The 24,621-nt window shown below is 41.9% G+C and overlaps 2 protein-coding genes across 7 annotated transcripts in view; one reads left to right on the top strand and one right to left on the bottom strand.

Moving 5' to 3' along the window:
- The first annotated feature begins 684 nt into the window (after positions 1 to 684).
- Positions 685 to 8,815, top strand: LOC143371795 (uncharacterized). Of its 3 annotated transcripts, XR_013086125.1 has the most exons (7): positions 685 to 1,113; positions 2,814 to 2,843; positions 5,951 to 6,141; positions 6,434 to 6,628; positions 6,760 to 6,999; positions 7,335 to 8,025; positions 8,065 to 8,815. XR_013086125.1 is itself a non-coding variant. In XM_076817397.1 (6 exons), the coding sequence occupies exons 1-6, from the start codon at positions 894 to 896 to the stop codon at positions 7,500 to 7,502; spliced, it is 1,044 nt and encodes a 347-aa protein (XP_076673512.1). In that variant the 5' UTR covers positions 685 to 893; the 3' UTR covers positions 7,503 to 8,815. The 3 variants fall into 3 exon arrangements, 2 of the variants coding, with proteins under 2 accessions (XP_076673512.1, XP_076673527.1); XM_076817397.1 differs by having other exon boundaries at positions 7,335 to 8,815; XM_076817412.1 differs by lacking the exon at positions 2,814 to 2,843 and having other exon boundaries at positions 7,335 to 8,815.
- Ethr (ecdysis triggering hormone receptor) overlaps positions 7,784 to 24,621 on the bottom strand; it is a 74,083-nt gene continuing 57,245 nt past the window's right edge. For 3 of the 4 annotated variants that reach the window (XM_076817337.1, XM_076817346.1, XM_076817328.1), the window contains 2 exons: positions 23,544 to 23,615; positions 7,784 to 10,916 (listed from right to left, as the gene is read on the bottom strand). In XM_076817337.1, coding sequence (XP_076673452.1) covers positions 10,184 to 10,916; positions 23,544 to 23,615 — 805 coding nt within the window. In that variant the 3' untranslated portion in view covers positions 7,784 to 10,183. Of the gene's footprint in view, positions 10,917 to 11,143; positions 11,828 to 23,543; positions 23,616 to 24,621 lie in introns of those variants that run through there. The other variant, XM_076817354.1, reaches the window with a different exon arrangement.

Genomic DNA, 24,621 nt, shown 5'->3' with positions numbered 1-24,621 from the left:
ATATTCATACATACTCTCCGACGCTTGAGCGTCACGCACGTGTTCGCATACCACCGTCTTACTTTCTTTACTTTTTTTTATTGAAATACCGTTTTAGACCAGTTCTGGTCCATAAGCTACAGCTTACCATATACAAATGCCTTACATCTATGGCAGCATACAAGAATACAAAAATAGTTGTGTACAAATGAGGGATCCACCTGTTTCTACTTGTTCCTCAGCTAGGGAGCACTTTAATTAAACTTATCACAGGCTTTACTTATACCAGCTTTGCATTAACTTTTCTTATGCTAATGTAACAATATCTATACTACATTATTACAGCCAACGCATAACAGGTACTTGGTTCCTTATGAAAGACATCTATCAGTCAGCGTGCTCCTAGAGTGTAAAACGATTTACCTACTGTATATTATCTTTAATGGGCTATCGTCCCCACCGTCTTACTTTTCGCAAACACTCTTACGCGCCATCTCTGTCACACACACCCAACACCACGTAACAAAATACTGCATTGAGCGCGACCAATCGACGAGAGCAACATGCGCCAGCGAGACGTCGTTACACAAGCATTATGCCTCCTGGTCTCTCTCCAACGATGCTCCAATTTCGTCGATCGTTGCCAGTCCCGTGCACGCAGCTTCCAATTTCCTCCCGACCAGTGATCGCCTAGGACCACAAGAAATTCGAGAGGGTGGATTAATGGGTGGATAATTCAGATTATTAGAGTGGTACGCAATAAGGGTACTAATCGATGAGTCGGTGTTGCGGTAAGCTCAGTCGGTCGCCGAAGTTTCGTGGGCTACGACTTTTCCCCATCGGCTCGCCTGTGTCACCACGCGCGAGGTCCATTATAGCCTCCAACCTGTTGCTACCTTGTAATTCGCCGAGAAATGTGCGCCTCCGGTACCGAGCCGTGCTGTCATCGTTTCCACGTGCAGGCCTTCAAATCATTCTGGCACCGGAAATTGTTCGCGGTGCTTGCCTCCCTAGCCTTTGTGGCCATATTTGCGTTGATAGCCTGGCGATCAGTGTTCGCGCCCGTTCGTTTCCCCGAAGGAAGGTCGCGCGACAGGTACATGGACACCGTGGTGGAGAGCGTTTATAGGGACGGTACGTAGATTCCCATGAGTTTTGTGTCGGCCCGGGCATTGTCACGCGCAGATTAATCTTATATTTAGCGTTCGTTGGTATGATATACTGCGTAGCTGAATATATTAGCACCTCGAGTGGCGAAGACGTGTTTTCACGTTCGCGTGAAGCTGGAAAGCATCGACAGTTATTGCTCGAACATTCCTGAATGGTTGCTCGGCGCGAGCTAAGGAAAATGGAACGGGCGTGTCGGTTTTTATTGATAAATTGGTTGCGGTACGTTTGCATACGGGGAATGATGATATTACCGAAGATAACCGAGATTACAGAGGTATTGATAAGTAAGAGTACGATTACATATGTTGGAGTTGCGATAGAACAGTGATTCTCTAGGCAGTGATCGGAATAACCTGTATCGTCGCTGATTGGTTACCGCGATTTGGGGCAAAAGCGGAAGTAGACAGAGAAAGAAACTATAAAAAAAAGAAACAGACAGAAAACAGAAATACTGACAGCAAGAGAGAGAAAAATACTGATAGAAAGAGATAGGTAAACGTTTAGGTTATGTTATTTCCGATTTTGGTCCAAAATGGCTACGGTCATACCGATCACTCCCTATAGGATCATTACGATAGAATCTATAAGAGCGTCGATCAGACGGCGATAAAAGCTGCTCAGGAATAGTGATTCTCTAGGCAGTGATCGGAACAACGTTTATCGTCGCTGATTGGTTGCCGCGATTTTGGGGCAAAAACGGAAGTAGACAGAGAAAAAAAATGTAAAAAAGAAAGAGACTGAAACACTTTTAAAAAGAGACAGAAGTGCTGACAGAAAGAGAAAGAAAAATACTGATAGAAAGAGATAGATAAACGTTTAGGTTATGTTTATTTCCGGTTTTGCCCCAAATGGCTGCGGTTATGCCGATCACTCAGAAATATCTTTCTTTGGTGTGTTTATACCGGAGCTGTGATAACAGTACAGTCTCAGTTATTAATTTGTCTGTATTCATCGTCAAGAAGGTTATGTATCAGCGATGAGAACGGCGATAGTAGCGAAGAAAAAGTAGCGATCCTCCAGGGAGTGATCGGTATAACCGCAGCTATTTGCGGCAAAACCGGAAATCACATAACCTCAACATTCATTAAATCGTCTGCTGTCCAAAGCTGCTTGTTTATCTATCTCTTTCTATCCGTATTTCTGCCTCTTTCTTTTTTACAGTTTCTTTCTCTGTCTACTTCCGCTTTTGCCACAAATGGCGGCAACCAATCAGCGACGATACAGGTTGTTCCGATCACTCCCCGGAGGATCGCTAAGAAAAAGTACTATTTTGGTTCTCGACGCTTGTATCGTTGGTTATCAGCAAGCGTAGCTCTTCTCGCCGCTTCAATGTAAACACTACCATTATAAAATTATAGAATGCATTTCTACGTTTCGTTCTCATCGCCACTCTGATCGTCTATCGCAGCTCCTATGTAAACGTACCCTAACTCAATGGCAAGATGCTCTGTTAATAAGTCCAAATCCGAATTGTACCGAAGTTTCGCGAGCGTTCGATTTCTTTATTATTCTAATCAATTCAATTACCGGTTGCGCAAGAGTCAGGCAGTTGAACTACTGATTTTTACGCATGCGACGCTGTTCTAGCTGATACGTGATCGTCGGTAGAAAAAAATTTGCAAATTTATCGCACTCTACTTACATGCCCATCGATGCTGTTACAGTTTTGAGCAAGTGGTACAACTTTACCGACGGTGAGTTTGCATTTCGATCGTTCTGCATTCACGACGGAATCAGTAGTTTAATGCATGTTCACGGCGATTCAGATATCAGTATAACCATCATTATCGCTGCGGATTGGTATCGTTCCTCTTTGTTCCTGGTTCTGTAGCCCTTCCGCATTCCTTACCTAGGCGATATCCCAATATCCTTATCGCTGTGATTAAATACATTGAGTCAGTCAATCCTCCATTTGAGCGACGTAAGACGTTTGTTTCTTATTACCAGTTCTATTATTACGCACGAGTCTAGAACTCCCTTAATGCAACGTTGTGACGCGAGGTTACACACGCACGCTCCGATACTATATATGATTCATGCCCGTATTATCTAACCTTTGATACTGTTTAACGTAACACGTCTAAAGTAATTTATGCTAGTGGTTGGGCGCGTGTGTTACTTAGCTACGTAGTTTTAGCGTTCATTAATTTATGCACCTGTGTATATTGCTTTCACGCTGTGCTGCTTGTTCTTAACCTATACGCGCGAAAAGGGGAAATGGCGTCATGTTTAGAATAAGTTGAACAAGTTGAACAAGATGAACAGGATGAGCTTTGAATCTGTTTGCTCGTTCCGTTTGGCCCAGATGTGTCTAAATTTGGTTAGCTTGGGAAATTAGGCACCTCCCATCATTCCACCCACGTGCACGCACAAGCTATACAATACGGAATGCGGAGGGGGGGGGTTAGAGACCCGTAAAAGGCCCCACATGTTACGATCTTTTGTACGATTTATTGCGTAAGTTCGAGAAGGCAGTCGCAACGACTTGTACCAACACGATAATTTTGCCACAGACGTTGTAATTTATGGTTTTTCAGAAGAGAGGGTTATTACAGCTTGTGTGACGCGAGGCTTTGGAAAATGTCCTTTTAAAGGTCTCTGCACACGTATCAGTTCCGCGACGGCACACTGCCGTCATTGTCAGTAGTTTCTTTGTTGCTGATGCGGGCAAGTGTGAACTCCTCCATTCGAAAACAAGGAAGCGTATCGTCTCTGTCCAAAACAACTGATTCAGCATCGCACTTTCCACTGCAAGGCACAACAAGTGTACCTGGCTTACTCATCTGCTTGTATAATAAAGGTCGCCCTCTCCTCACCAAACAGCTGATCTTTTTAAGAAGTAGGACAGCGTTCTCAGGGAGCACATTTCAAAGAAGATTTCCATACAGCCATTCCATTTTTGCGGTGCTCAGTAGTGTCTCGTTATACGGAACAGGGGTTCTTCTCGTTATAAGAAAACGTATGTCCCCTCTGAGTAGGAGAGTCTCCATAGAACTAGTGAAATTTTACGAGCTGCCGTTTTCAAAAGAAAAAGTCGAGGACTGGCATTAAATTTAAGAGCCACTACTGGAATATAAACTTTTGATGTTTTTGGTTTTATTGACATGAAAACATTTTTAACATATTAATGAGGCTTGCCGATGAAAGCATGACCAAACACTGCGTGATTTGTATAAGCTTTAATTAATTACCGTAAAACGAATCGTGTGAAAAATCGGAACGTCTGTGGGACCTTTAAACGGGCCCACTCGTGGACATCGCGGACTTCGACAGTGGAAATTTGTTTGCGAGGGTGTCGACACCTGCCGTTACGAACACCTGTTAATTCCAGCGACGCCTGGTAAATGTAATTGTACCTGTTGAACATTCGTAGGGAAGTGTATGCCATGGATGTCACGCGACAAACGATAATACGAGATTAGCACGACAGGGTGTATGGAGGGTTGGAAGTATACGCGGCTTAAGTGAATTCGAGGAAAGATATCAATTCCTTTAGTACGAAGTTCTTAAGCTAGTGATAGAAATGGAAGATTAAGGTCCCGATGTAATTTCGAGCTAACGAATCGAAACGAGCTAATTCGAATTCGAAAGTTCTAGCTTCTCCTGAATTGGGATTTAAGCTGAATTAAATTGAAAATATCGCGACACGAAGTTTAGGGTTCTGCGAAAAGTTCTCTTATAATCAAATTTAAATATTAAAAAGAATTGTAAATTATTCAGCGTGAAACGTACACCTGACTGCAAAATTTGGTTTTGCTAAATTATAGTTTGGAAGGGTTGCGTGGTAACTAGGGTTTGTCGGTTTTTAGAAACCGGATTTAAAAACCGTTTTTGTAATACATTTGTGAAATTCGAAAACCGGATTTTAAATTTAAAAAAAAACGGTTTTTTATACTAGAATTAATATGTAAAAATGAATTAATTAGTTAATTAAAAATGATAACATTCTGACTTGAAATCGTCTCGGACCCAAGCATATTGTAGTAGGTAACAGTTTACTGTAAAACTAATCTTCATGAGTTCATATTTTCGGAAGAAAAATACTAAATGAAATGAAGATTTATCTTAATATATAAAGCAGAAAGCTTCTAATATGTTTGTGTGTCGCCTAAAAACTTTCGAACGATAAACTCTGGGATGACAAAATGTGCCTCAGCTCATCATGCTTGACTAATCCAGATGAATGTGACTATTTAATATAAAAAAAAAATTTATAAAATCAAAATTTAAATTTCGGACGAAACCGAGTATTAAAGCTAGTAATTTATATTTTGTACAGCGTTCAGTTATTTTAGTTGTTTTTATTTATATGGTTTTGTATAGAGTATATATTATTTTGTTATATTTTTGTAATTCTATAAATTAAAAAATACTGAAATTTTTTAAAATAAGTACAAATATTTATTTTCTATTTTAATTACATTTTGGGTGAATATTCGAAAACCAGTTTTTTGGGAATAGTGGAATTCGAAAACCGGTTTTTTCAAAAATCGGTTTTTGTGTAAACCCTGGTGGTAACATTTAATTGGGGAACGCTGATCTAGAACATCGCTTTATTCTATTTCAATTAGATACTATTAAAATTTTATTTACGAAGTTATGCAAGACGGTTCGATGACTTGCAAGGTCTAATTCAATTACAGCCAATGTTGCAGCCTACATTTATCTAGCGTCATTGAACTTTTAAGACCACGTTATTAATGTCGCATGCTAAGGCCGCTGGATGCTGAGTGTCTAATAAAACACCATTGCGACTTCATTCATCTATGATTTCATTCAACGTTTACCGATACTTTCATAGGCGTCAGGTGGTACAATGGTAAAGTCTTATCAGCCAGCTCCCCGCAGTGGAATCGTTACATGGATGAACTTCGACGCGATTGGATAATTTGGAACCACAATCCTAATCAACCGTATAACCTAGAATATCCTGATCAGGAAGATACGTCGATGGGTCAAGCTAGTGCTATTCGCGAAGCTCTCAAGGATAAGGTGAGAGTATATACCACAAAAAAGTAAGAGCTTCGTAATGACGTAAATAGACCAGCTGGTAGAGTACTTGCGTCATAATCCAGAGAAGCAGAGTTCAAATCCTCCTTCCGCGAAGAATAATTTTCCTCCTCATTATTTCCTTTCAACATATCGAAAACATACTCCAGATTGAATTTTCCAAGGAAAATAAATTCTTCAAAGAATATTTAAATTTATAAAGTCGATTTCGAAAGAAGGAAGAAAGCAGTTTAATATCCACTAAAATATAAATTCCTACTTTGTCTGCATATAGGAAAATGGATTTTTCGTGGAGTGCGGTGCTTACGATGGAGAGACTCGGAGTAATACGTTGGTTCTGGAAAGGTTCCGCGGTTGGAAAGGTCTCCTGGTGGAGGCGGATCCTCTAAACTTCAGCAAAATGTTGCAGAAGAATAGGAGGGCTTACATGACGCCCACGTGCCTCGGTATTGTACCGTATCCCACGGTGGTACGAGACTTCGCAGTTTGCCCATAAACAAGAAGCTAGCTATCCAATAAAATAAGATTGTGTATTTCATGTTCCCCATACGTACCTTTCACCCTGTGGTAGATAACAGTTTACGATCTTCCAATTTCCAGAGTAACTTCCTGATGGCGAGGAACGTGGGGCGGCTTCACGAGCCCAACGACACGGACACCCATTTGCCGAATTCTCCCGACGTGGCTCACAGCGGCACCCACGTCTCGGTCCAGTGCATTCCATTCATACATCTGATGAATGCGCTTAATGTCACCACTGTGGATTATTTCAGCCTCGACATTGAGGGCAACGAGCTTAAAGTGTTGAAAACTATTCCTTTCGACGAGATAAACATTGTGGTACGTTCCAGGACATTGAAACATTCCTGCATTGTTTACCCCTTTGAATGCTGACCATTTGACCACAGAGCGTACGTCCTGTGCGGAACTCCTCTAGTTCCATCTGCTAACCATAGCCGCCGAACGCCGATGGGCGTTCTCCGCGCATGTATGCTCATAGCATTCAAAGGGTTAAATAATAACTGCTAGAGATATAGATCTGCAGTTAGGTTAGTGGTAGCTAAATAGAGGAGCTCAAATTGCGAAGCCTATAACAGATTTAAATTCTAATGTTATTTATGACAAGATAATATTTCTACGAACGAGTCTGTTTTAATCGTGGAAAAATGTTTCAGACACTTTCGGTGGAGTTCTCCCACGCTGAGAATGGTCGAAAAGATCTGATCGACTTCATGGAATTAAAGGGTTATTACATTTACTCTTTCGTCGTGAGGTCCGACAAATTAGCCCACGACATAATATTTGTGAAGCAGGACAATCACGTGGCCGGTGCGACCGAGTGATCTCAGCAATAGTCGCACAGAATTCCATTATATCGTGTCCCTTGACCTGGAATACGTTAGGCGCGTTGAAACGTTTCCCTGGTATCGACTTCGCATTAAATAGTCCCGAGTAGCTCATCTAGTTGACAGAGTACAATTTATTTCCGTAGCCACTAGTCAAACGTAGCATTAAGTAGAATCAATTTCTTCCGAATTGTATATCGATGTAGCATTCCGCCACAGAACTGGCGCAACGTTCTCTGTACAGTTGTACTATTAAGAAGCTGACGGTCTAACTGCCGTTAATGTGTTACCTCAGTTTTATTTTACAAAATATTTACAGGAACATACATCTCGCATAATAAAATAAAGTGTCTCTTTATAGGTATTTCGTACAACTCCGCGACGGTGTAATTTATTAAACGAGTGGAAATAAATACGTAGCAAACGATTAGGAACGAATGGGCCTCTCGTACGGCCGCGCGAGATATCTGTACACGTTCGTTCGTCGGTACGATCCGCCGCAATTCGTCGCAATTCTCTCGTTGTTCGATGAATCAGGCCCGCCTTATGCCCCGCGAAGGTTTCTCATCAATCTATTCTAGCGCTTAATTTGTAGCGAACAGAGCTCTGCGAAGTATACGGTGAAATAATGATTCGCGCAAGGAAATGCTGTACACTGACTACGCTGCACCGTTAGAGCTACTGGAATGTTTTAATATACAATTAAAGCAAACCGCTGTTTATTGCCACGTTATGAGCAATAAAGTTTTACAACGAATTCCCCGCGGTAACAAAAATAGTGATCTGTACACCTTCTATTATAATGGTAATTAAGTAACTATTTAAAGCTTCCAGACTAGCTTCGCCACTCTTACCGACACCTCTGTTTCGCGGAAATGAAAGGTATACGTAAACGTTTAAGAAGCACGTTCACGTGTTATAAGTAGCTGACATAATTGCGCGCGAGGAGAGCGTTCAATTTCTTCGTTTATCTTCCAATGAATTACGAAATGTATCGCGTGCGAGGGAATTGTTAGCAACACGTTCAAGTTTCAGTATTAACCTAGATCTTCCGACATTTTCGCGTTGCAATTTTCTGGAAAGCGTCGAATATTGTCTGAGTATCTCCGAATGTTTGTTTGGGGTGACTGAAGCAGCCTTTTTAGAATGGCTTGCTCGACTGAAAGGGGCATTTTTCAACACCTTGGGCCACTCAGAGTGTTAGCATGCGTAATGGGCGCGACTATTGTAATATACTGTCATTGCGTATAATACTTTGTTCACCATTGTTAAAAGAAATATAAATACAAAGTTGTTTTATTCTCGTTAAAGGAAGCACAAGTTGTGAACCAGAGTTCCTTTCAATTCATAAGTATAAAGCTGACCCCAGTGCACAGTTTACTGCTGTGGTGCAGCTAATGCACAATTTTAGGTTATAAATATATATATTTATATATTTATATATTTATACCTAAGAATAGCGAGTGGCCCTTTTTTATCGTGTGGGGGACAGTGATGACTAGATTCGAGGTTTGGTAGGTGATCTAGTATCGAGGTATTATCTGACTGGCAACCGGAGATCACCTACTAACTTCTTAGTGTCCCATCCCCTCTTTCGCACTCCCAGAAACCTCACCACTTCTCGGTACACCTACGAATTGTGTATGCAAGCTCAACATGGTTCGCGGGAACTGAAATCTCTCCTCTTACTATCATCCGGCTTTACCGTCAACACTGTCGGAGGAATGACGGGTTTTGGATCCCTAAAATGCAGTAACAGAAAAGGTTGATTAATATCAAGTATGAGGGAGCACCACGCCACAGTCGGTCCAGCTACGTCGACAAAGCGTATAGGAACTAAAGACTCGTACACGAAGTTCACATCGTCGTTCTACACATATGCCAAGAGACGCTGAAGTTACTTCTACTCTTCTTCGTCGACGATGGCGTAATGAACGTTGGTTGGACAAAGCAACGAGAACCCATCCCTTTCTACGAGTTATGCAAGTGTTAACCCCTAGAGCTAGAGACACACATCCACGGATACAACCGAAGAACGCTGCTATAATACTTACACGGTAAACGTTCACTTAATTAATCACAGATCCCGAAATATCTACCTACAGGTAGCGCGGCGCTGAAGCATCGCTCGTAGTCTTCTGCAAACTCGTGCTCGAGCTCATGTGGACCCCGTAGAACGGCTAATCGAAGCTGGTTTACCCGAGTTCTTGTTTGTAGTACCAGATATCTTCCTTTTAAATTAATTTATCAGAAGCAAGCTTTCAACCTACGTGGTTCTTTAACAGCAAAGAAGGAATGGTGTACCAGTATTCTCGACTAATCAGTCAGTTCATCCTTCTGTTAATCTTATACAGCTCCGTGCTCGAGCTCGTGTGAACCCCGTAGGACAACTATCGAAACCCAGAGAAAAAATGGTGATCCACCAAAGTCCTTGTTCAAAACCATTATCCCATTTTCCTTCTGATTGATCTACATATCTACAAGAAGCCTTTTAATCAACCTATACCATCCCTTCTCCAGACAAACTCCACCCCACCTTCGAATCACTCTACGGTAACCCAGCATAAGCTCCGTGTGCAACTGCGAGCGACACTCCAGCCGCGCTACTTTCTACGCGTAATTACGGAATGGTTCATTGATCACAGTCAGTCTCGAATCCTCATCCCCTATCCGCCCTCTCAGACGTAACTCTCCTGCTTCCTGCCGGTGGCACTGGCGGCCACGATGGCCGTTTGGAGCGGCAGCTTGGTCTGTTTGCCGTCGACGGAGGTGGCGCTGCCGCACGGTACCTTGGCGTTGCAGCTCTTGCTGCTGCTGTGCCGCTTCCAGAAGTTGTCCGAGTGGTTGCTGCTGGTGTTTGTGGAGCCGGTGGTGTAGGTGCCCGTCCTGTCCGACGTCTTCTTGTTCTTCCGCCTGTTCGGGCCCAGTCCGCACAGCCTGAGGAATCCCTCCCGGAACTTCGTCGACATGAGATTGTACAGGATGGGATTGATGGCCGAGTTAAGGTAGAGCATCACGCGGCAGAAGTAGAGGAGGGTGTAGTAGCGCTCGATCCCGAGGTTGATGATCATCCGCGGCGGGACGACCAGGATCCACAGGGTGAACGCCCTGAACGGCAGCAGGCAGAGAAAGAAGCACAGCACCACCGTCCCAAGCATCAGCATCACCTGCTTCCGGTACTTGAGCAAGTTGTTGGAGGGGCCGCGGCTTATCGTCGGGTTCGCCATCAGGTGGAGGGCGATCACCGTGTACAGGACCACTAGGATCAGCAGCGGCGCCACGAAGAAGACGATGATCGTCGTGAAGAAGAAGGTGATCCGCCAAGAGGTGTTCGCGACGGTGCCGCAAGTGGGGATGTAGCTACCGTCCCCGTTATCCTCCATCTCGTACTTCACCATCAGGAGGATGGGGCTGTGGACAGAGGGGGGAGTGCTGGCTGAGCTGGATTCTGAGCTCGCGCGGTGCATGGCGGGGTGAAGCGATATCGAGAAAGGGGAGTTCCGGCAGAATCTCGTTTCAACGAAATATCCCTGCTTTTGTTAGTTTAAGCTTCTCACTTTTCCTCGTGAGAGGTGCATCGTTCCTGTACTCTCCCCCCCATCACCCGACTACACCCACTAACCTAACGGTACCCCAAGGAACGATCGCGAAGCTCGACGAAAACCAGCAGTCGGTAAAACAGAACAGTCTGCGAATTCGTCGGAATGGTCTTTCCCGCGACCAGTGCCGATCACAAGAAGTTCTCCTCCTGCTCAGTGGTGTCCGTTCTCCTAGGCGCGGCGGCGTTGCCCCTCCTCGAGCCCCCGAGGCTGCAACCCGTCGCTCTGCACAGCCCCGCGAAGCCCTTACGGAACTTGCTGCTCATCAGGTTGTAGAGCACAGGGTCCAGAGCGCTGTGCAGATAGAATAGGATCCTGCTGAGGTTGACGAGGACGAAGAACGTGTCGCGGTCGATCGCCGCGATCTGCTCGGCTGGGGCCACGATTATGTAGAAGACGAGGATCCTGTACGGCGACAGGCAGACGAAGAAGCTGAACACCACCGAGAGCAGCATCGTGATCACGTGCCTCTTGGCCCTGGCGTGGTAGGTGTCGCTGGTGTTGCTGGTGTTGGGCATCAGGTGGCGGATGATGAACGCGTAGAGCACCAGGAGGATCAGTAGCGGCACGAGATAGAAGAATACGACCAGAAGCAAGAAGAACACCACCGGCGGGGTGCTGTCCGCCATGGTCAGGCAGACGGGGATCGAGCTCCTCGCACCCTGATCGCCCCTGCTCGCATTCACGGCCACCTCCCGGTACTGGGAGACCCAGATAATGGGACTGCAATCAATCGGTACACGCCATTGGACTAAGGGCTGCTGCGAGCTCGCTGGAGGAAGGTACACCACCGATGATGACCACGACTGGCGAAGCTGCCTTTCGCTCCAAGCGGGACGGACTTTGTGTAATTTGGAACGGAGACGCTGAAGCAGTTTCCGGACCCCTCGACCGAGCAGGACGAACAAGTTGCCCCCTCAAGCTTGGCGAAGCTGAGCGTGTTCATGAGAGCTTGGCGCTCGAAGACGAGGAGGGACTCGAGGATGCAGAGAATTTTTAAGCGAATATTATAGGATTTCTGAGAGATTTGTATTGTACTGATAGGCACAGATTGGGACTAATGATAGCCAAGTTGGGCCCACTTTTATAGACACGGTAATATGAATTGGCGTGATGAACACTATTATTGTTATATCCTGCTTTTAGCCCTTAGTAGACGGCGCTTGTTGGCTCAAGCGTGACGCCGCTGAGCGTAATGATAAACAGTAACACAGAGGAAGCTTTAGGGATCAAAGGGAGAATAAAGTACTTTAACCAAATGAAATAGACAGCTATTTAAAATGAGTGTAGAATTGGTACTACGGGTCCAAATGGACCCAGGCGAGGTTAAAGTAGCTCATGACACATGGTCCCTCGAGTAATTCGCCTGTGGTTCCAAGAATGTTATGTTTACATTACGAAACACGTCTCTGGTGTCTTCAAGTCTTCAGTGATTTTTTATCAAAACTTTAAGCATAAAAATTGTTCAGTTTCTTATGCTCTATCACGCAACCCAAAAGAAAAATAGAGTTTTACTAAAAAATCGCGATAACTTTAAGGGTTGATTTCATCCCTTCAGAGTGAATTTTTGTAAAAAAAGTTGCTCTGTGTATACTCCAATATGCTCTACATTCACACGAAGTTTCTTTAAAATCAGAATCTTCCGGTTGGGAACGTTTTTCCCTGGGAATCTAGCGGGCTTTCACTTTTCACCCGAGAAAGTGAGAAAGCACAGTGATTACTGTAATCACTGGTATCATTTTCCAAGGTGGAGTGGCTTTTAGCATCTTCGGACGAGGATAGCACGTTATCAGGCGGTGCCTTTCCCACGTATTGTTACAGGATATCCTGTTTCTTTCCTCTTTTTTTTTTAGAGGGTTGGCTTGGGTCCAAAATTCGCACGGAAAACGACACCGTGATATCGAGTTTCCTCCCCCACAGTGTGTAACGCAATTATCGATAACTGCGAGGGTCGAGGTTTTTCCTTCTGGCGACAAAAAGGGAAGGACGCCTCTGCCGGATTTGTTACGATTCTGAGCTTGTAGAATGAAGGATTACGACGGTTCTCGTAAAGAGGTTTTCGAGGGAGTATCTTGTAGAACCAACAATTTTCGATGTTCTTGCAACGAGAAAATACAACTGTAGAATGTGGGGATTTGTTTGTACTTTCATTATTCTGTTGTTATTACAGAATATTTTTTTTTTAAAGAACCTTGTAATAATATAGTCTTTAGTAGGAATCTACTTATTCAGAAAACAAATCTACTCCCACTAAATAATTAAAAACTGGAGCGTCCAGTATTGATTACTTAAACCTAATATGGAATACAATAATGCCCAGAAGCGCATTATTAATAATAATTAGATATATAAAATCATTATTTTAACATAAACTGATCACTTTATAGATTTAAAACGCCCAAAAGAGGAAGCATTTATCTAATATTAATAATGTCAGATACAATTGCATTTCCCCTAGCAATACCTCTTATTTAAGTTCCACGGAAAATGACCGTCTATCGTTAAGATTACCCCTAACTTTAACTCTTTAAATGTTGTCTATTGTTAAGATTACCCCTAACTTTAACTCTTCGCGATCCTACTAATTCTATACCAACTTAAACGAAACTAAACATCGAACTTTACAACACTGAATATTAATAACAAAATAATTTCGAAACCACTACTTCGTTTAATTTTCCAAATTCTACTACCCTCTACCACCCTCATGAATTTTAATAAAGCCACCACGCAAGGTCAATTTTAAACTGCAGCGTGTCTGGAAGGCGAAAATGGCAAAGAAGTTCGAGCGTGTTGCACGTTCTACTTAACGGTGTTGCAGCTTGAAAGACACTTTTACTACCAAAGTCGAGCAGACTGCTCGAAATTGGCGAAAGAAGCAATCCACTGGAGTTCCAAGGGGTCACACGTCATTCTGTCGATGGGCGGGTAGTAAAATTACCTCGTAGATCAGACGCTGCTGGATGAAATAGTGATCCATCAATCGTATTGTGCACCTACGAACGCGTGAAATTCCATCGAGAAGGCTTTCCCCGAAATTATACGACCACGGGCATTCATCTTGCTTCGGCGCCTAATAAACAGGGATACGGTTGCTTATTCAGCGACTCAGCTGCGACGATTTCTTTCTCCGATATCCAACTTTAGACTTAGCTTCTTGACGCTGATTTCTAAAATTATAGGCTACACTCCTCTTCGTCTGAATTTCATTGTGGTAAAGAAATATTTAAATAAAGATTTATAGAAGGGTTTTCCTTCTTCAGGTTTCAAATGATTTTATGGAGACCTGATATAGACCTTTAGAACGATGTATCTGCTTTTGAACCGACTTCAAAAAGGAGGAGGTTTTACTCAATTCGTCACGTACATTTCATTACGTATGTATATATGTACACGCATAACTTCTGTATAGGTTCACCGATTTCGATGATTCTTCTTTCATTTGAAAGAGTATGAGCCGGCGGTACTATGTTAATTTTTTATTATTATCTAGGTACGCTAGAATTACCTAGAATTCCAGTTTTAATGTATGTTCGTTTATAATTTTGCAAAGCGTGGACCGATTTTGATGATTCTTTCGGTATTATATGGAGTATGTTCCCTAATTGGTACCATGATAAATGTTTTTTAAACGACTTCAAACAAAGGTCACTAAAAATTAAAAAATAATAAACTTCTTTTAAAAAAAAGTAAAAAAACGACTTCAAAGGTGCGCTAAAAAGGATAAAATATATTTTTGTAAATCGCTGCCAAAATAGAGACAGAATTAAATCAATTTCTAAACCCTTATCAATTAGGACGTCACGCGTCGAGTCGATTTAATTTTGTTTTCAACGGCACCGATTTAAAAAAAATTTTTTATCCTTTTTAGCTCACGTTTAATGTCGGTTTTTTCTGGATTTGTATTTCTAAATTCTCTAGAACTAAAACTGGCACTTGAAACTGAAGGTCTTCTGTTCAAGTAAAACAATGTCTCCCAACCTTTTTTGAGGAGGGATCCCCTTTTATAATATTAAAATACCTCCTGCTCCCAAATAAGTTAAAGTAAATTTAATAGGGTAAAGAAAACACATTAAAAATAGGAATTTTAGAATATAATTCTAGCTTAATAAAAACCCAAAACCGTGTCGACCCCCAGACGACCCACAGACTAAGAGTCACTGAAGTGAAGGTTCAGTACTGAACATTCTGTAATTTATATTTCAGTGAAGTATGCTTCAATTTTGAATTTAAAACAGTTGAAATACTACTCAGTGCCTCTGATACTTATTTGAAAGTATGAAGCTTTTGGATTCGTAAGAAAATCTTGTACCCGTTCCGCCATCTTGAAAAACTAGTTTCACCCCCTTGCAGCTATATAGAAGGTCTTAATACCAGTCAGAACTCGTATCTAAATTACATACATACCCTTCTTTCTTAAAACTTACTTCACATTATTATTTCATAATATTTCACTACCCCTATCACGTCACACCCCCAAATTCCAATTTCAAACGTTCCAAACTGAAGCAACTGCCCTCGTGGCCACCCTATTACACGACAATTATACCTTACGCTTTTATACCACGTCGAACGCGCCCCAGCCAGAGAAAGTTCAAAGGGCTGCTCGTGAATCACGTAATTCGCTATCGTCAGAACGAACTTGGTAGACCTTAGCTACGACTTCCCAGCGTCTTCGCCAGGGAGCGGAGTTCAGTAGAAGTTCGGGCAATTAATCAAACAGATGGTCGACGAAGAAGGGAGATCTCCATCTCTGGGATATCGTTGTCACAAACAACAGACGCCTTGCAGCTCTTCCATCCAGGATAAATAAAGTCCTCGAGAAACAAGCTGTAGTAATGGGAGCCTCCTTGGACTTCTAGCGAGGACCTTTCGAGCTGCTTCGCTGGGAAAGCTTCGTTAAAAACCAAGCAAGGGTCAACCCTAACGAGAAGATATTACAATACTGCGCAGAAGACTGAAGATCTTCTGGGTCTGCTTTGTAACTCGAAAAGCATGCACGGTGCTCGTGTTTTTTTTTTTTGGAAGACTACTCTCTTGTTTGATCAGGGCGCGTGTGGCAGACAAAGGGGGTCGACCAATCTCATGCATTTTTACCTCTTGATCTTGGCTTTCATGAAATTTTCTAATATCTATACGCGGCTTATCGTTCAGGTAAGCAAAGCGTATTCTTCTTCGCTGTGAGTAAACAGGATTTACAGTTTGAAGTAATTTAACCGGTGACGTTTTTAGGAAATAATAATAGTAATATGAGAAACGATATTCGATTATCCACTGGATTTATGCAGCACTTTGAATGGCGTTGGATCTTTCTGCAAAGGAAAAGTGAGGGGTGGCTTGATTTTCTAAGTTTGTCTGTTCTCTCATTAAAGGATTAAAGATTCATTCGCGATAAAAGTTCTCTTCTAGTGGAGAACGAGCACGAGATTTTGCCAAGACCAGAATCGTCACGAATCCTTGTTGAATCCCTTAATCTATGGACTCCAGGGGTTTGGATTATGCATTCTGTCCCCATCAATAACGTCGGTCTGCCGAGAATCCGGGACCACAATTTCGCAGAGGGTCTTTTCCAAGAATAGTAGGCGTATGCATATGGGGTGTTTATATAACGAGTAATGATGTCAAAAGTAGAGTGATAGCGATACTGGTGGAGATGCGGGGGTAGTGATACTAGTTGACGTGGCGGGTAGAGTTGTACTAGTGGATACGAGGGGTGAAGCGACGCTGGGAGAGTTGCGAGACTTGGAGTGATGCTAGAGGAGATATTAGCAGCAGAGTGGTGGGGTTACTAGTGGAAATATCAGTAGCAGAGCGAAAGCGATATTAGTAGAGGTATGAGAGTATGATACTACGAGAGGTAGCATAATAATACTAGTGTTCCTGATTTCTCGATATTTTTTCTTTCTCGAGAAATCAGAAATGAGATCGTATTTCTTGAGAATTGTCGAGAAATTGAAGAAAATATTGCAAAAATTATATTTTTGGAATAATGTTGATAATATTTATCAAAAACACAAGAAAACTTTAACTACTTATTCCTGTCTAATTTATACAAAACTTGTGTAAACGAAAAATAGATATTAAATATAATTGGTAAATTTATATATTTAATACAAAATTTGTGCAAAGCGAAACATTACTTTTTGGTTTTAAAATTTATTTTTAAATAGCACAATGCGTCTAATGTAGCTTCAGCGAATCTATTTTTTTTTTGTGGTAAAATCTATTACTGTTATATTTTCACGTTTTATATGTATGTATCTAGGCTGTTAAATGAAAAATGCGTCTTTTGACCATTTTGGAAGAAATTCTGGATCGTGCAAAAATTTTATACGGGATGCAATAGTCTTATCTCCTCTTTTCTATATTTCTTCTTTAACAGCCACAAGAAACTCATTAGGTACTTAATTCAGTATACAATTTTTTAAAATTTTTAAAAAACGGCCACGAAATGCTGCGAGGGCCGTTTGGTCCCATGTCACCTGATACCAACTCATTCGCGGCTCTATTGATGTTCCGTTTTACCCCCCGGTCCGCTTTACCCTACTCTCTCCTACCTGATAAGATACCTCTTCCAACAAAAACCGTAATGTCTATCAGAACCCCCCTATACAAGTTTAATAACATTCCTGTTACACCTTCCTCCCCCTTAACAATATTCTTCCACCCCCCCCCTAAACGCCTTTGCACCCTATTCTCCTTTCCCTTATCTACACTTTCCCCATACCTCATTTCCCAAGCGAAACTATTTCATCTACGAAATTACTTCTTTTCTTCCCACCACTATCAAGGAAACAATTTAAATTTCCCTCGATCGTGGATTTCCTCCCAACCCTCAGGATTCATCGAGCTTTTTTTTAGGGGCTGCTCCTTCACCGGAGATCCAACAGTTCTTTCGCTACGTTTACTTCCTTCTTCCTCTCTTCTTCCCTGAGAAAAAAACGATCTCCCTCTCGTCTACTCTTCAGCAACCATAAATTCACTTGGCTGGTCACACACCGCCGTCTTTGAACCTGGCAACCGCGCTCGTTGATCTACGACACGGGGAAAAACGTAATCGGCGTGTAAGGCTTTTTTTCCGGAAGTGGTTCACGGGTAATACTCCCTTCACGACACCAGCCTCCGTAGACGACTCGAGATAGCGCCGTGCACCAGGGGTTCTTAACCTTTTCCGCGTCACGGACCCCTTAGGTAGTTTGGCAAAACCTGGGGGCGGTTTAAAGATAAACTACTTTAGCTGTGCAAGAAAGGATGGAAAAGTGGTTGCACGAGGGGGTCCCACAGCTTAAACCTTGCAAAAATCGAGATGAACCAAACTGGAGTTCATCGAAGATCAAATTTGGAATTAAAAACCTTCCAGGGGACTGTATTCCTTTCTCACTCTTTTTTCTTAATTTCTCCTTTAAAACTCATTATCAATTGGCATTCGCATTTATTCCTAATCGAAGAAAATGCTAGATATCAATGACAGGATACTGAAAATAAGGATGCATCGGTGTATCAAGTATTATGGAACTTCGTTGCTGAGAATGCCTCCATACTAGATCACCCAGCAAACCCCGAAACTAGTTCTCATTATCCCCCAACAATTCCATCTTCCACTTAGAGATATTCTTTGGAAACCTGACTATTTCTGTAATCTTTAAGCTCACAGGTCCCCGAAATCTATCCTATACGCCTTAGGGTACGCGAACCCCGAGTTAAGAACCCCTGGCATGCAGGGTGGCCGTCATTCAGGCGCACTCGCACGTGAAGAGGGAGGGCGGCTAGCCGCGTGGGCTTTACGACCTAAAAATCGAATCCTTTTGTCCCCAGACGGCGACCACCCGCTATGTTTCAAACGGATCGTTGATAAAGGCCAGTCGACCCACCAAAATTTGGTTCCAACCGAGGAAGCGCGCTCCGCTCCCTCGATTTAATTTTCCCCCGCCTTCGAGTTGCCAAAACCCTCGGCACCAGTTTCCGGGGTGTTCTTGAAGCTTCGGTTTATGGTACGAACGCTTGAAACGTCGTTACTTTTTAGGAGCAGCTGGAGGGAAGCTTTACGAGCCACTGGTCGAGGTGCGAAGGTCCTAGAAGTTGCTTTATTAACACTAACCTTGCAACCTTTCAGCTGGTCCTGTGAATTCCATGCAGTTTACTCCTCAGTTTTCAATGGAGCACGATCTACTAGAACGCGAAGAGAAGGTGAGGGAGGAGTAAAGTGATCGATAGCAAAATTCGAGTAGCTACCCCAACCACATACGTGTTCAGTCAACGCGTGCGGTCTGTGCGGGGAACGCTCATAGGCGTTCACTGAGCACTGTGAACAAACGAGACTGGAGCATTTCCGCACACGACGTATGCAAAATTTTTCAACCTCGGTAATCGAAGGGTTAACTGGGTTAATTTGAAACCGGTGTGACTAGCATCCCCTCCTCGTAGTTTTGTGACTTAATATATATTTCCCGCTATAGCGTTTAAATTTTTTGCGGGGAAGAGGTTATGTTCGAAACGAGGGCAAGTGGCGCCATCTTCTTTTAATAGGATGATTATTGGGGAATCCTTTGAGTTGCTTGGAATGTTCAACTTAAACGTAGATTTACAAGGAATTTCCCTTTTTTTAAGCACAGATAAGTATAGTTGACGTTCGATCGCTGCTTGTTTTTCCCTGTCGATAAATTTAATTACACAAAGTGGCCGTGTGTGACGACTTCACTTAATGTTCCAGAAGAGATAGCTGCATCAGGGAGGAGGCTTATTCATGAGAATACTGATGTAATTCCACGAGAGCATCCGTCGTTTTATTAGCATCGTCGCTCTTCCGGAAACTGACTCTTAATAATAAACGCCCTACGACCACAAGGGACGAGTAAGTGACTTCGGCTAGGGCCCATTTCCGCTACCAATCCTTAAATTACTCTCGACACCGAGAGGCAGGGGGGAGAGGTGTCTTAAAAGTTAAACGCTTTTTCCTAAGAAGCAAATCGGGAAACTACTTAAAAACCAAATAGGGACCATTACGGTACACCGAGAGGTTAGTACAGGCTGTGATACTGGAAATTAATTTTTTGGTTCGGCCAATCGGAACACCGGAATACCCCGTGCGTGGAACGCCCCGCAGGCGTTCGAAGGATATGGGAAACAAATGTGATTAGGGGTTTCCCGCACGTGGGGTACAACTAAGGACCTGAATCCCAAAAATGGAAAGTTCAATAATTGAAACCAGAAGACTATTAAGCCGTTTACACACGAGACACTTCTGCGGTACGAGTCCAGCATTTAGGAAATGTTTATTCAATGAAGATGGTATTAATTTAAAAAAAATTAAAAGAAATCCGCAACCAAAATACCAATCGTGAAATACAAAATCGTCTCGCGTGGAAAGGGCTTCACTGAGTAGTCGAAATTGCAAAGAATAACACAGCAGACGCGACAATAGACAGCAGTTACAACAGTTAAATTAAAAAAATAGAACTCGAAGGCATATTAATTATAAAATTCAATCACAAAATTTTACTTTTTATAGGTCTACTACCCCATTCCTTCCAACATTCATACCTCCCTTAATCCCCCTTCCAACATTTTCTAGAAGCTGCAAATTCCCCAGAAATGTCTCGCGACCCATTAAAGTTTCTGAGGTGATGGTAATCCTTTATCATCGATCAGAACTGCATCGACTTTTCCCAGCAAACTTCCTCGCCACTGTCGCAGAGGGGAATCCATTGTTCGCGTGTGCAACGACCGTCGTGGCAACACATGGCCAAAGATTGCGATAGTTCAGCCAGATCTGCGCGATATACTGTAATTGCGTGGAACAGCTGCCTTTCAACTTCCATTTGTTCTTCATTCTTATTCAACGCCCGGGAAATTGCAATCTTCCTGCGTTCCTTCAGAAGAAACGGCGAAATGCAACTCCTCTGCAGCCACTTTACTCGTGCATGCTTTTGTAACACTTTTTTTTTAATCAAACTTGAGGATTATTAAAAAAAAAATCCTTTGGATACTTAAAGCTTCAAGGGGTGGAAAGATGAAAAATGTCTGCAGGAGTTTGTTTGGAAAATGATGCAAAATGTTGACTACATGATTTGCCAAAAAAAAGTTGCTGCTTCTATTTTTTTTTTTAGCAGAAGTTGAGGATTCTTTAAGGGGTTATGCCTAGTCAGGCGGTCGAAAAGAGGCGAATAATTGTGAATTTTTTTTGAAGAAGCGGAAGCGTATAATTTTACAAAACTTTTTGCGTTTAAAAGAGCAACATTTAAAGAACATTTGGTAATTTTTTCGTAGAAAAATATTTACGTTTATATTAAAATAACAAGCGACATCCAAGAAGCATTTTTAAAAATTTGGTTTTGCGGTGAGCATTGCCATTCGGAACCAGATTATCTAAAATCAAAAACAAAACAGATTTCGTTAGTATATTAATGTATCCTCAGGTTGACGGAGAGAATTTTCCGAAATATTAATTTAGAACAAAATGGCGGCTATTTAAAGTTGGAATCCTGATTTTTTCGCGTAATTTTTGCTGGAAAAAATCAGGATTTCAACTTTAAATAGTCGCCATTTTGTTTTAACTTAATATTTCGGAAAATTCTCTCCGTCAACCTGAGGATACATTAATATACTAACGAAATCTTTTTTGTTTTTTGATTTTAGATAATCTGGTTACAAATGGCAGTGCTCACCGCGAAAGCAAATTTTTAAAAATGCTTCTTGGATGTCGCTTGTTATTTTATTATAAACTTAAATATTTTTCTACGAAAAAATTACCAAATATTCCTTAAATGTTGCTCTTTTAAGCGCAAAAAGTTTCGTAAAAATAAACGCTTCCGCTTCTTAAAAAAAAATTCACAAATGTTCGCCTCTTTTTGGCCCCCTAACTAGGTATAACCCCTTAAAGAATCCCTTTAATATTTAAACATTCAGGGAGTAAACGAGTGAAAAATGTTTGCAGAAGTTTGCGTTGAATATACCTAATTGAATTCTAAGTTCGATATTCCATTTCTCATGCACAATATTCGATAAATTAAATAAAAAATGGGAGAACGTGATTTCTCATAAAGATGGTTATTAATTGCCTCCACTTTTTTTTTACGGGAATACTAGAGCTTGCAAAGGAACAAGCTTTTGTAAATTTAGTTGGTTTACTCCTTTTATTTCAATTTTCAACTGCGCTAAAATTCATACGCGTTTCAATAAAACATATCAATGTCAGAGGTAAATGTTCCAGATTCGTATCAACAGGCGGTGCACGCGATTCCTATTGTAAAAACTCGCGCATTTCCATAAAAATAGCGCGGGTGCATTCTACCGTTAACAAAAATAAAAAGCTGGCAGAAATTCCTTTATAACAACGCATTCTTCGTGATTTCTGATAAAATACAGAGTTACCGTTCCGACTGGAACGAAATACACCCCGGCAATATATCTCTAGTTTCCGCGGGATAAAATATTGACACGCCGATACGTAAACGAATTTCGAACTCTCAGCCGCAACAAAAAAATAACGCACGCTGGACTTTTGACGAATAAAAACATTAAAATAAACACCAAGGGGAACTGTATCAAATTGTTTTAAAACGATTAATAGATACACCACACCTGTTCTATTTCAAATCCATTAAAAAATAAATCAAAATCAAAGCAGAGGCCCTGAAACCACAACTAGTTTTCTACAAAAATATTAAATTAGGCATACAACATTGTAACCCACAAAAATGAAGGGACCAAAAAACAGAACTTCCAAATAAACTCTAAAAAAAGTCTTCCAAAACCCATAAAAAAACTGAAAAAATGTAACTTTCAAATCCCACCGAAAAAAATGCAACTTCCAAATTCCACAAGAAGAAGACTGAAATATGGGTCCTCCAAAAACCGTTGAAATCCCACCAAACAACTTAAAAAATGGAGCTTCCAAAAAGCTTCCAAATCCCACCAAAAAAAAACTGAAAGAAGAACTTCCAAATAACTCGTAAATCCAATACCAAAAAAAACTGAATTTTTATTCAGTTTTTTTTTACATTTTTATACATGTTTGTATCTCCCAAATTTCACCAGAAAACTGTGAAAATGGAACTTCCAAATCCCGGTAAGAATAAAAAAAAATGGAACTTGCAACAAAAACTGGACAAACCCTTGAACTACATACGTTGCAGTCCCTAAAATTCAAGCAAAGACCCCAAAGTGGGAAAATATAAAGGGGGAATACTTCGCGTCCCTTCAACGAAACGGGCTTTCTCGCGCGTTTCTTTTTTTGTGGAAGCGAGAAGCGAGCGACACCGAAGAAGGGGAGGGGAATAAAGAGCGAGGAGTGACGTCGAAAGGGGGTGGCAAAAGAAGCGAACGAAAAAAAGCGTGGCAAGCGTCAGCTGGAAGAGGGAAAGCAGAGGAACGGGGGGTAACATTGTAACGGGTGGACGACGTTTCCATACTTTTCATTCTCTTCCGGAATGTTTCTCACCTCGTGCAGATGGCCGCCATGACCCACGCCAGAAGGCAGAAGAGCGTCGCCTTGGCCTTCGTGCACACGTACCTGGAAGAGAGAAGTAAAACCAAAGAAACGAATAGAAATCGCGTAACGTTTCGCGGGATCGTGACTGACATCTGGGATCGATGCCGCGAGACACGGGTCTAATACCAATCGTTCCAGCAGCGATACTGGCGGAGCAGAGCGACAATAGAGCCGCCCGCCTGTCCAACAAATGCGGTGAAATCAAGGCAAAACGATCGAGATGAGTCGAACTCGCGGCTGACCAGGGGACTGACGACATGTCACGCGCGGACGACGCTGATTGCCAATCAAAATGTGGGGAACAGCGCGCGTGGCTTTCAGGGAGAAACGTCGGGCAGCTTTTAAGTAAGGTGCTCGCGTTGGATTCGAGGAATTAAAGAATCAGAAGATCGGAGAAGCCTTTTGCACTTCTTTACATACAATCACAAGGGGACCTCCTTCCGGTCTAAAAGTGGATTTTTTTTATTTCATTCTTCGAATGTTCAAACTTTTAGGAATAAGTGTTTAAAAGGATTTTTTGAAATTTGTGAAATTCGTTTTTCTCGAAACAGTGTTCTCAAACTTGGTGGGACCTGTATCTCCAAATTTATTATCCGATTCGACTGAAACTTTTTTTATTTTGAAGAATATACTTCTGGCTAGGGGGGAAATCAGAAAAATTGCAGAAAATGGAAATTTTATAATTTTCTAAGGCGTTGAAAGATGAAAACCATAGGGAAAAAACGATATCAAACTTCAAGTGTCGTATTTTTCTAAAAAAATGTTAGTTTGTATTTTTTTCTGCCCCCCCCCCCCTCTGGCCAGAAGTATATTCTGCAAAATAAGAAAAGTTTCAGTAGAATCGGATAATAACTTTTGGGGATACAGGTCCCACCGATTTGGATCCATTTTTTTTTGACGCCTTGACTTTAACGACTCTCCAGTGCCGTCTGCAATGATTAATTATAAAACAAAAAATATATTTCTATAATTTAAGACATCCTTAATACAATGCAAAAAGTCCCATTAAATTATATATAGTAGTTTT

Source organism: Andrena cerasifolii, chromosome 1 (genome assembly GCF_050908995.1).
Source record: "Andrena cerasifolii isolate SP2316 chromosome 1, iyAndCera1_principal, whole genome shotgun sequence".
Classification (NCBI taxonomy): domain Eukaryota; kingdom Metazoa; phylum Arthropoda; class Insecta; order Hymenoptera; family Andrenidae; genus Andrena; species Andrena cerasifolii.
Note: the sequence above shows the minus strand (reverse complement) of the source record. Positions and strands in the feature narration are given on the sequence as shown.

Bases quoted from the DNA above. Each gene is read 5' to 3' on its own strand.
- LOC143371795 (XM_076817397.1), top strand. From the start codon at position 894: ATGTGCGCCTCCGGTACCGAGCCGTGCTGTCATCGTTTCCACGTGCAG. The intron at 1,114-2,813 runs GTACGTAGATTC...ATGCTGTTACAG, and splicing joins GGAGAGCGTTTATAGGGACG to TTTTGAGCAAGTGGTACAAC. The intron at 6,629-6,759 runs GTACGAGACTTC...TCCAATTTCCAG, and splicing joins TTGTACCGTATCCCACGGTG to AGTAACTTCCTGATGGCGAG.